Source organism: Xenopus laevis, chromosome 4L, assembly GCF_017654675.1.
Source record: "Xenopus laevis strain J_2021 chromosome 4L, Xenopus_laevis_v10.1, whole genome shotgun sequence".
Classification (NCBI taxonomy): Eukaryota; Metazoa; Chordata; class Amphibia; order Anura; family Pipidae; genus Xenopus; species Xenopus laevis.
Genome location: NC_054377.1, coordinates 20,897,744 through 20,910,935, shown reverse-complemented (window position 1 = coordinate 20,910,935; position 13,192 = coordinate 20,897,744). Strand labels below are relative to the sequence as shown.

General features: G+C 37.4%; 1 protein-coding gene across 1 annotated transcript in view; it reads left to right on the top strand.

Moving 5' to 3' along the window:
* LOC108713466 (mucin-2) overlaps positions 1 to 8,332 on the top strand; it is a 44,123-nt gene extending 35,791 nt beyond the window's left edge. Inside the window, exons 27-31 of the mRNA XM_041589611.1 lie at positions 1,186 to 1,305; positions 2,029 to 2,152; positions 3,179 to 4,127; positions 6,822 to 6,881; positions 8,204 to 8,332. Coding sequence (XP_041445545.1) covers positions 1,186 to 1,305; positions 2,029 to 2,152; positions 3,179 to 4,127; positions 6,822 to 6,881; positions 8,204 to 8,332 — 1,382 coding nt within the window. The remainder of the gene's footprint in view (positions 1 to 1,185; positions 1,306 to 2,028; positions 2,153 to 3,178; positions 4,128 to 6,821; positions 6,882 to 8,203) is intronic.
* The last annotated feature ends 4,860 nt before the right edge of the window (positions 8,333 to 13,192 follow it).

The following is a 13,192-nucleotide window of genomic DNA, read 5'->3' as shown; positions in this document are numbered from 1 at the left end:
AAGAAAATTAAAGCACACAATAATCACAAAAAATCCTTATAATGATCATTTTGTTTATGTTTGTCATGTTAAAGGAGAACAAACCCCCAAAAGAGACAAAACCCCAAGCATGCACTCCTTTGTCCCACGTTACTGCTTCTTCCACGCATAGTCTATAATTTTAAAAAAGTGTCATTGGATGTGAAGTTGATGAAGTATATGGTATCAAAACAGATTAGCACATCGGAGCTCATTGGCATCATCTTTGGATCCTATTCTCTCCCTATGGTGATTTACAGAGGTTTCCATTGATGCTTATACCAGACTGGCTCAAACTGTGCATGCGCCAAAAAAATCAGTAAACTTTTAAGTAAAATATGATAAGATACAGAAGATATAGATTTATTAAAATACGAGGAATAAGGTTGTACTTTGCACCGAACATTATTTGACATCTTGTCAAAGTTTTTTCTACTTTCCAATTTATTATAACAGCCACAACACCACACAAAAGAAAATGTGCCTGTCGTCACGATGGAAGAGTGTACATGCCAGGTAAAGCATCAGAGCTCGAATGTCTGGGTGATCCCTAATAGGGAAATCATGTCCAAAAAAATGTACTGTAAATGTAAAGCTCCAGAGTGAGGACTTTTGCAATTTAAGTAATTTACTTATTTGAAGTAACTTCTGACAAAAATGTTTTGAGAGTTTAATTTTTGTGGGAAGACTTTAGGCACAACAGCTTTTTGAAGGTCCAGAGTATCAGTGGCTATAAATGTCCACTTGACACTTGACATGAACTCCTTTACAGGATTAGCCAATGGGTGGCAGCTTTTCAGTTGAGCCAAAGACCTTCCATAAGGAATCTAAACATGCAAATTCCTCTGAAAACCTACTCCCAGATTTTGTGCAGCTGTTGATGGGCTGCATTGCTTTTATTGGCAAACTGGCTATGTATATGTGCATGCATACATACAGACATTTACACTAACAATGTGCAACATTAGACATCCTTTACACAGAGAAGAGAGTTCAATATGATAAATAGATGACCCTCCTGGTGTAGATAATATGTATTTTGTTACAGCAGATGCAAGAGAATCAGTGGAAATATACGATAGCCATAGAAAGCAAAGCAGTTATCTACAGTTCATATGATAAATAACAAGTAACTAAACATTGGCCTTCTTTTCCTTCTTTTTGCAGATCAGGAAATAATAAGCAGCCACAGTAGTGAAAAGGATGGAAAATGCTACAGTCTTGTATGTGACAGCAACTGCGAGAAAAGAACAAGCGAGATAACATGTCCACCAGTTACACCACCAAGTAAGTACTTACAACTACAAGAGGCACTTTAACACTGAGGGAGACTGCAAGATGCTAATAGCGGGAATAGGAAGAAATATTACAAAAAAGTGATGACATTTTCATATGCATATTATTATCATGGAGCACCACTGTATCACTGAGAAATACAATAAAATGTAAGAAAAGTCACCCACACCATAATTCCGGAAAAGAAAATTCCTTTTATGGTTACACTGTTGGTGTTTGCCATGTTTAAAATAAATGATAAATAGACAGGGATATGATACAGAGAAAGGGGATGTCTACCCAAGGACCAAAATAAGTGCACAGTATCATAGCTATATTTCCAGTAGAAAATGACCAAGGGAGGAAAAAAAAGCCAATGTTCCTTTAAGGCAAAGGGTGCAGGAAGATGGCCTATATTTGAAGGTGAGGGAATGCATATTGCCCTTTGGTAGTTTTCTTAAAATGTGAGGAATATGATTTTATTTCGCACCAAACATTAGTCAATATCCTGTTAACAATTTCGTCTAATTTATTTAATTTATTCTAACAGCCGCAACACCACACAAAAGAAAATGTGTCTGTCGTCACGAGGGAAGAGTCTATGTGCCAGGTAAAGAATGCAATACTAGAATCAGAGGAACTTCACAATAGCCAGACAGAACACTGCCGTTACCTATAGTTGATATGATCAAGAACAAGCAATTACCAGTAGCTTTCTTTTCTTTCTTCTTGCAGATCAGGAAATAGAAAGCAGCCACAGCCGTGAAAAGGATGGAAAATGCTACAGTCTTGTGTGTGACAGCAACTGCGAGAAAAGAACAAGCGAGATAACATGTCCACCAGTTCGACAACGTAGTAAGTAATTACCATTAAACAGGAGACATGTTGGACTTCCTGGGGGGCGGACCCAAAGATGGCCGCATTTTAGCTGGGCTCCTGGAATAGAGCTACAATAGGAGGCCATCCCGCTACATTGCCTTCTTAAAAAGACCACACAATAGCTCTTCTACTCCAGGATAATAAGGACAATAAGCTCCTGGGGGACTGACAATATCATTTTGGGAGGAGACGTTAATGTGGTCTGGGATGACTTCATGGATAAATCAGGTAAAGCTACGACACAATCACGAAACAGAGCGAGACCCCTACATACTCTATGTGATACCTTACAACTATATGACACCTATAGACATACATATCCTACAACTAAAGATTATACTTTTTACTCAGGGGTTCACAAAACTCACTCAAGACTTGACTATTTTTTCATCTCTCAATCCCTATTACCGATATTGACCTCAGCCAAAATTGGAAACATAGACGTTTCTGATCATGCCCCGATTTCAATTGACTTGGAGATGAAAACACCCCAACTGAAATCATTTAACTGGAGGTTTCCGGCCTATCTGAGCACTAACGAAGACTTTCAATTATTTCTTAAAACAAGCTGGGCAAACTATATGGACGATAATATTGACCACTGGGATGACCCACACCTGTTGTGGGCAGCGACAAAGCCAGTATTAAGAGGGCAGATAATCTCATATCTGATAAAACAAAAAAAATCATACCAGGAAAAGTATAACCTTCTGCAAAAACAATTAACAGAACACTACAAAACTTTTAAAAAAACAAATGCAGAGGAGGATAAAAATAAATATAAAGAGACAAAATCACTCTTTGATACTTTATTGACTGGAAAAGCATTTAACACTTTAAGTCACACAGCAAATCGATTTTACAGATATGGCAATAAATCTGGGAAACTGCTCGCACACATAGCAAAAAAACAGTTGAAAAACACATACATACAAAAACTTAAGACAGCTGATGGTTGGACACGGCAACCTGAGCAAATTCAACACATCTTAATTGAACACTTTAGGAACCTATACGAGGCCCCACCAGATGATCCGAATGATGGCCTTAGATTTCTGCAAGAAGCCAACTTAACAAAGTTATCAGTCCAAGACCGTGAGATTCTTGATGCACCTGTAACAGAAAAAGAAATATCAGACACAATCAAACACCTAAAAAATGGCAAAACACCTGGGCCAGATGGTTTTACTGCAGAATTCTACAAACTTTTATTACCAGATATAGTGCCCCTTCTTAATACCTTATATTCAGACACACTTCAGGGTAACCCATTATGGCATGAAGCCAATGTAGCCCGAATAATATTAATCCCCAAAGAGGGCAGAGACCCAACGGACCCTAAATCATACAGACCAATTTCACTCTTGAATCAAGACCTAAAAATCCTAAATAAAATAATGGCCGATAGATTACAGCAGGTACTACCATCAATACTTACCGACAATCAAGTAGGCTTCCTTAAGCATAGATATCCGGTACGAGCCCTGCGACAAATTCTAACGGCAATATACGTCAACAATCTGGAAAAAAGAAAACATGGGATGTTAGTCAATTTAGATGCAGATAAAGCCTTCGATAGAATAACACATTCACATCTACTTCGGTTACTTAAATTCCAACACTTTGGCTTACACATGCTTAACCTTTTCAAGAACCTATATTTGACACCCACCACTTTCCTAACAGTAAATAACGTCAACTCCAACAGATTCCAAATCTACAGGGGCACACGTCAAGGCTGCCCACTATCACCTCTTTTATTTAACGTTGCTATTGACCCTTTGCTAAAACACCTATTACAACACCAAGGACTACACGGCATTCAAATAGGACACTCAACGTTAAAAGTTACAGCATTTGCTGACGATATCCTAATGTTCCTGGGTCAACCCAAAACAGATATACCGATAATCTTACAACTAATCGACAGGTTCGGTGCCATTGCAGGATTCCAGGTTAATCTAGATAAAACCGAAGCATTACAGTTACATCACTCCAACCCAACAGATTGGCTACCACATTTCCCCTTTAAAAAAAACACGCACAGCATTAAATATCTAGGTATCAGACTACCATCACACCACAAAGACGCTTACGCATTAAACATACAGAAAACAATCGATAACATCTTACAAGAGATTCAACAATGGAAACATTTGAACTTAACATTTTTAGGCAGAATACATTTTATCAAAATGTTCCTCTTCCCCAAGATACTATACCCAATACAGATGCTACCCTACTATATAAAAGAAGCAGACCTAAAAAAGCTGAATCAAGCGTTTAGATTATTTATTTGGAATAAAAAACGACCGAGGATCAGTCTTTACAAGTTACAACAACCCAAACATTTAGGTGGAACCAACCTCCCTAATATTAAGGAGTATAATGAGGCGGCACTCCTACGATACGCAGGGGACTGGATCTTAAACAGAGACCTTTACACAACAATATCTCTTGACAGCTACACGACACGCAACTATTCCCTTAACTACCTTTTACACCTTCCAATCCACCAACTGCCGTCCACTGTACGCATCAACCCAATATTGATGGACACATACAAAGCATGGCACGTAGTCAGGAAAAAACAAAAGCTATCAACACACTCTTCCCCGTATTTGTCATGGATAGAAAACAAAAACTTCCCAATCGGCATATGCAACCCAATTCTACAACAATGGAGAGAGATGGGATTACAAAACCTACATGACATAATGGACATAAATAATACTGCATTTTCTAGGGCAAAACTATCGGACAAATTTCCGTTTACAACTCAACATATATTTTTAGCTTTACAACTTCTCCATTTCGCAACACATGAGATTAAAAAGATGACTGATATTGATAAAACCAGTTATTTCAACAAAATTTGGAAAAATAAACGAGAAAAACATACAACATCACACCTATATCAATTGATTAGAACAACAATAGACTTGGAAGATGAACAAAGACCAGGCTTTGCTTGGACAAAAGATATTCCAAATTCCACGACTGTAGATATCTTACAACAACATACGAAAATTATGCGACTGCTTCCAGTCAGTAGGTATCAGGAAATGGCCTTGCAAATATTACATAATGCTTATCTAACTCCAAGCAGGAGATATAAGATGGGACTTCTGCCCTCTGATGACTGCCTTAGGTGCCAATCTTCCAGAGCAGATTTAATACATAACATGTGGTCGTGCCCCCCTCTACAAAATTTCTGGCAGGAGGTGTCAAACTATGGTGCTCAGGTGGCTGGTAAACCTATTCAGACACAATTGGAATGGGCACTGTTCAGCGATGTTACACATCTAACACAATTAACGAAAACAGACAAAAACTTAATAGGGAAATTGGCGGCAGCGGCCCGAAAAACAATACTACAGCATTGGCTGAGTAAAGACCCCCCCAACATTCTTTTTGTGAAACAAAAACTACACCACATTTTTTATATGGACTGGTTGGAAGCCACAACCAGTAAGGAACACAACACTGAAAAATTTTTCAAGACATGGGAGACTTACATAGGAACCCTACCGCAACAAACCAGACATCTCACAATACATACATTTCGCTATACAACATGGTATGACACAGCGTTGCTCACGGGACACCCGATGGTCATGGAGTCATCCCAGCACCTTGGAAACCAACCATTAAACCGACAACAACCGAGTCAAACACCCCCCAGGAGCCACCATACCAACAGATTGTTAAGTTCTTATTCGTCAAATCCTATGTAGAGACTTATTCAACTAACTTAATCTCTTATCTGAGCTGAAAGTTCAATTGTTACTGTTTTTCCATTTACAAACCATAACCAACCTCAGAACACAATACTTTAGAATTAATGATAGATAATGTTAATCATACATCACAATGTAATTTTTGTGTGAAAACCTTCAATAAAAACAAGTTTTAAAAAAAAAAACAGGAGACATGTTAAGATGCAGGGAGATTTAAAGATGTTAATAGCAGGGGCAAGAAGAAAATACTCAATCAAAAGATCATGTTGTTATATTGAAGATATTGTCCGATTGCGTTATTATATTACTGTGTAATACAATGACATGTAAGAAAAGTAAACCAGGCAATAATCCTGGTATTAAGTAATCCTTTTACTATGCTTACTTTGTGTTTGCTATGTTTGAAATAAATAACCAATAGATACATTTATGAAAGTAGTTCACCATGGGAAAACTCATGGACAAGTTTTCATTTGAGATGCAATTCAATTCAGAAAATATTATCTCGTGGTTAATCACTTGAAAACTCGAATGAAGTCTGTGGGGAAAAACTGGAGCTGAATTTGTAGAAACGTTCTTTCTCTTTGAATTGAATCTCATCCATGAGTTTTGACATGGTAAAACTTTTTCACACTGAAATGAATATGGCCCGTTATTGGCACTCAATATGTTTCTCAGTTGATGTGAAACTTCCAATGCTGCTTCTGTTCCTAATTTTTTAAAACTATTTTAAAGCCCTAAAGGGGGCATCTACCCCTAGACTTTTCTGGTGTATTGAATTTTTTTGACTTATAAAAGATTAATATAATATTTTAAATTGAAGCAATATGGTTACACTTTGCATCAAACATTATTGCATATCCTGTCAGCAATGTCTAATTTTTTCTACTTTCCAATTTACTCCAACAGCCACAACACCACATGAAAGAAAATGTCTCTGTCATCATGATGGAAGAGTGTACATGCCAGGTAAATCAGTCAGTACTAGCATGTTTGGGTGTTCTTTAAAGAGGATCTCATGTCAAGCAAGATTTACTGTAAACGTAAAGCTGTTTTGTAATTTATGTACCTTCCCTATTTGAAGCAGCTTCTGACAAAAGCATTGTTGAGAGTTTTTATTTTAGCAAGCAGGCTTTCGGAGCAAAACCTTTTGAAAGCCCAGAGTATCGGTGACTATAAATGTCCAAACGCTTGTTGTGCACTCCTAGATAGGATTAGCCCATGGGTGGCTACCTCTCACTTGAGCCAAAAACCTGCCATAAACCAACTAAATATGCCAATTTCTCTGAAAACCTGCTCCTGGATCTTGTGCAGCTGTTGCTAGATGGTATTGCTCATACTGGCAAACTATTCTATATACATACGAACATACATACGTACATACAGACAGAGTATGGTTTAATGATTAATTTATGTTAACACCGTACCACATTACTCACCATTTCCCCAGTAAAAATTGTTTAGTATGATAAATAGATGAGCCCCCTGGTGCAGGTGAGAATTATTTGTCACAGAAGATGCAGGAGAATCCGCGGAACTCTACGATAGCCATAAAGAGCAAGGCAGTTACCTACTGCTGATATAGTCAAGAACAAGAACTTAAACAGTGGACTTCTTTTCCTTCTTCGTGCAGACCAGGAAATAATAAGCAGCCACAGTAGTGAAAAGGATGGAAAATGCTACAGTCTTGTATGTGACAGCAACTGCGTGAAAAGAACAAGCGAGATAACATGTCCACCAGTTACACCACCATGTAAGTACTTACAACTACAAGAGGCACTTTAACACTGAGGGAGACTGCAAGATGCTAATAGCGGGAATAGGAAGAAATATTACAAAAAAGTGATGACATTTTTATATGCATATTATTATCATGGCGCACCACTGTATCACTGAGAAATACAATAAAATGTAAGAAAAGTCACCCACACCATAATTCCGGAAAAGAAAATTCCTTTTATGGTTACACTGTTGGTGTGTGCCATGTTTAAAATAAATGACAAATAGGCAGAGATATGATACAGAGAAAGGGGATGTCTACCCAAGGACCAAAATAAGTGCACAGTATCATAGCTATATTTCCAGTAGAAAATGACCAAGGGAGGAAAAAAAAGCCAATGTTCCTTTAAGGCAAAGGGCGCAGGAAGATGGCCTATATTTGAAGGTGAGGGAATGCATATTGCCCTTTGGTAGTTTTCTTAAAATGTGAGAAATATGATTTTATTTCACACCAAACATTAGTCAATATCCTGTTAACAATTTCGTCTAATTTATTTAATTTATTCTAACAGCCGCAACACCACACAAAAGAAAATGTGTCTGTCGTCACGAGGGAAGAGTCTATGTGCCAGGTAAAGAATGCAATACTAGAATCAGAGGAACTTCACAATAGCCAGACAGAACACTGCCGTTACCTATAGTTGATATGATCAAGAACAAGCAATTACCAGTAGCTTTCTTTTCTTTCTTCTTGCAGATCAGGAAATAGAAAGCAGCCACAGCCGTGAAAAGGATGGAAAATGCTACAGTCTTGTGTGTGACAGCAACTGCGAGAAAAGAACAAGCGACATAACATGTCCACCAGTTCGACAACGTAGTAAGTAATTACCATTAAACAGGAGACATGTTAAGATGCAGGGAGATTTAAAGATGTTAATAGCAGGGGCAAGAAGAAAATACTCAATCAAAAGATCATGTTGTTATATTGAAGATATTGTCCGATTGCGTTATTATATTGCTGTGTAATACAATGACATGTAAGAAAAGTAAACCAGGCAATAATCCTGGTATTAAGTAATCCTTTTACTATGCTTACTTTGTGTTTGCTATGTTTGAAATAAATAACCAATAGATACATTTATGAAAGTAGTTCACCATGGGAAAACTCATGGACAAGTTTTCATTTGAGATGCAATTCAATTCAGAAAATATTATCTCGTGGTTAATCACTTGAAAACTCGAATGAAGTCTGTGGGGAAAAACTGGAGCTGAATTTGTAGAAACGTTTTTCTCTTTGAATTGAATCTCATCCATGAGTTTTGACATGGTAAAACTTTTTCACACTGAAATGAATATGGCCCGTTATTGGCACTCAATATGTTTCTCAGTTGATGTGAAACTTCCAATGCTGCTTCTGTTCCTAATTTTTTTAAAACTATTTTAAAGCCTTAAAGGGGGCATCTACCCCTAGACTTTTCTGGTGTATTGAATTTTTTTGACTTATAAAAGATTAATATAATATTTTAAATTGAAGTAATATGGTTACACTTTGCATCAAACATTATTGCATATCCTGTCAGCAATGTCTAATTTTTTCTACTTTCCAATTTACTCCAACAGCCACAACACCACATGAAAGAAAATGTCTCTGTCATCATGATGGAAGAGTGTACATGCCAGGTAAATCAGTCAGTACTAGCATGTTTGGGTGTTCTTTAAAGAGGATCTCATGTCAAGCAAGATTTACTGTAAACGTAAAGCTGTTTTGTAATTTATGTACCTTCCCTATTTGAAGCAGCTTCTGACAAAAACATTGTGGAGAGTTTTTATTTTAGCAAGCAGGCTTTCGGAGCAAAACCTTTTGAAAGCCCAGAGTATCGGTGACTATAAATGTCCAAACGCTTGTTGTGCACTCCTAGATAGGATTAGCCCATGGGTGGCTACCTCTCACTTGAGCCAAAAACCTGCCATAAACCAACTAAATATGCCAATTTCTCTGAAAACCTGCTCCTGGATCTTGTGCAGCTGTTGCTAGATGGTATTGCTCATACTGGCAAACTATTCTATATACATACGAACATACATACGTACATACAGACAGAGTACGGTTTAATGATTAATTTATGTTAACACCGTACCACATTACTCACCATTTCCCCAGTAAAAATTGTTTAGTATGATAAATAGATGAGCCCCCTGGTGCAGGTGAGAATTATTTGTCACAGAAGATGCAGGAGAATCCGCGGAACTCTACGATAGCCATAAAGAGCAAGGCAGTTACCTACTGCTGATATAGTCAAGAACAAGAACTTAAACAGTGGACTTCTTTTCCTTCTTCGTGCAGACCAGGAAATAATAAGCAGCCACAGTAGTGAAAAGGATGGAAAATGCTACAGTCTTGTATGTGACAGCAACTGCGTGAAAAGAACAAGCGAGATAACATGTCCACCAGTTACACCACCATGTAAGTACTTACAACTACAAGAGGCACTTTAACACTGAGGGAGACTGCAAGATGCTAATAGCGGGAATAGGAAGAAATATTACAAAAAAGTGATGACATTTTCATATGCATATTATTATCATGGAGCACCACTGTATCACTGAGAAATACAATAAAATGTAAGAAAAGTCACCCACACCATAATTCCGGAAAAGAAAATTCCTTTTATGGTTACACTGTTGGTGTGTGCCATGTTTAAAATAAATGATAAATAGGCAGGGATATGATACAGAGAAAGGGGATGTCTACCCAAGGACCAAAATAAGTGCACAGTATCATAGCTATATTTCCAGTAGAAAATGACCAAGGGAGGAAAAAAAAGCCAATGTTCCTTTAAGGCAAAGGGCGCAGGAAGATGGCCTATATTTGAAGGTGAGGGAATGCATATTGCCCTTTGGTAGTTTTCTTAAAATGTGAGAAATATGATTTGATTTCGCACCAAACATTAGTCAATATCCTGTTAACAATTTCGTCTAATTTTTTTAATTTATTCTAACAGCCGCAACACCACACAAAAGAAAATGTGTCTGTCATCACGAGGGAAGAGTCTATGTGCCAGGTAAAGAATGCAATACTAGAATCAGAGGAACTTCACAATAGCCAGACAGAACACTGCCGTTACCTATAGTTGATATGATCAAGAACAAGCAATTACCAGTAGCTTTCTTTTCTTTCTTCTTGCAGATCAGGAAATAGAAAGCAGCCACAGCCGTGAAAAGGATGGAAAATGCTACAGTCTTGTGTGTGACAGCAACTGCGAGAAAAGAACAAGCGAGATAACATGTCCACCAGGTCGACAACGTAGTAAGTAATTACCACTAAACAGGAGACATGCTAAGATGCAGGGAGATTTAAAGATGTTAATAGCAGGGGCAAGAAGAAAATACTCAATCAAAAGATCATGTTGTTATGTTGAAGATATTGTCCGATTGTGTTATTATATTGCTGTGTAATACAATGACATGTAAGAAAAGTAAACCAGGCAATAATCCTGGTATTAAGTAATCCTTTTACTATGCTTACTTTGTGTTTGCTATGTTTGAAATAAATAACCAATAGATACATGTATGAAAATAGTTCACCATGGGAAAACTCATGGACAAGATTTCATTTGAGATGCAATTCAATTCAGAAAATATTATCTCGTGGTTAATCACTTGAAAACTCTAATGAAGTCTGTGGGGAAAAACTGGAGCCGAATTTGTAGAAACGTTCTTTCTCTTTGAATTGAATCTCATCCATGAGTTTTTACATGGTAAAACTTTTTCACACTGAAATGAATATGGCCCGTTATTGGCACTCAATATGTTTCTCAGTTAATGTGAAACTTCCAATGCTGCTTCTGTTCCTAATTTTTTTAAAACTATTTTAAAGCCTTAAAGGGGGCATCTACCCCTAGACTTTTCTGGTGTATTGAATTTTTTTGACTTAAAAAAGATTAATATAATATTTTAAATTGAAGTAATATGGTTACACTTTGCATCAAACATAATTGCATATCCTGTCAGCAATGTCAAATTTTTTTCTACTTTCCAATTTACTCCAACAGCCACAACACCACATGAAAGAAAATGTCTCTGTCATCATGATGGAAGAGTGTACATGCCAGGTAAATCAGTCAGTACTAGCATGTTTGGGTGTTCTTTAAAGAGGATCTCATGTCAAGCAAGATTTACTGTAAACGTAAAGCTGTTTTGTAATTTATGTACCTTCCCTATTTGAAGCAGCTTCTGACAAAAACATTGTGGAGAGTTTTTATTTTAGCAAGCAGGCTTTCGGAGCAAAACCTTTTGAAAGCCCAGAGTATCGGTGACTATAAATGTCCAAACGCTTGTTGTGCACTCCTAGATAGGATTAGCCCATGGGTGGCTACCTCTCACTTGAGCCAAAAACCTGCCATAAACCAACTAAATATGCAAATTTCTCTGAAAACCTGCTCCTGGATCTTGTGCAGCTGTTGCTAGACGGTATTGCTCATACTGGCAAACTATTCTATCTACATACGAACATACATACGTACATACAGACAGAGTACGGTTTAATGATTTATTTATGTTAACACCGTACCACATTACTCACCATTTCCCCAGTAAAAAGTGTTCAGTATGATAAATAGATGAGCCCCCTGGTGCAGGTGAGAATTATTTGTCACAGAAGATGCAGGAGAATCCGTGGAACTCTACGATAGCCATAAAGAGCAAGGCAGTTACCTACTGCTGATATAGTCAAGAACAAGAACTTAAACAGTGGACTTCTTTTCCTTCTTCATGCAGACCAGGAAATAATAAGCAGCCACAGTAGTGAAAAGGATGGAAAATGCTACAGTCTTGTATGTGACAGCAACTGCGTGAAAAGAACAAGCGAGATAACATGTCCACCAGTTACACCACCATGTAAGTACTTACAACTACAAGAGGCACTTTAACACTGAGGGAGACTGCAAGATGCTAATAGCGGAATATGAAGAAATATTACAAAAAAGTGATGACATTTTCATATGCATATTATTATCATGGAGCACCACTGTACCACTGAGAAATACAATAAAATGTAAGAAAAGTCACCCACACCATAATTCAGGAAAAGAAAATTCCTTTTATGGTTACACTGTTGGTGTGTGCCATGTTTAAAATGATAAATAGGCAGGGATATGATACAGAGAAAGGGGATGTCTACCCAAGGACCAAAATAAGTGCACAGTATCATAGCTATATTTCCAGTAGAAAATGACCAAGGGAGGAAAAAAAAGCCAATGTTCCTTTAATGCAAAGGGCGCAGGAAGATGGCCTATATTTGAAGGTGAGGGAATGCATATTGCCCTTTGGTAGTTTTCTTAAAATGTGAGAAATATGATTTTATTTTGCACCAAACATTAGTCAATATCCTGTTAACAATTTCATCTAATTTATTTAATTTATTCTAACAGCCGCAACACCACACAAAAGAAAATGTGTCTGTCGTCACGAGGGAAGAGTCTATGTGCCAGGTAAAGAATGCAATACTAGAATCAGAGGAACTTCACAATAGCCAGGCAGAACACTGCCGTTACCTATAGTTG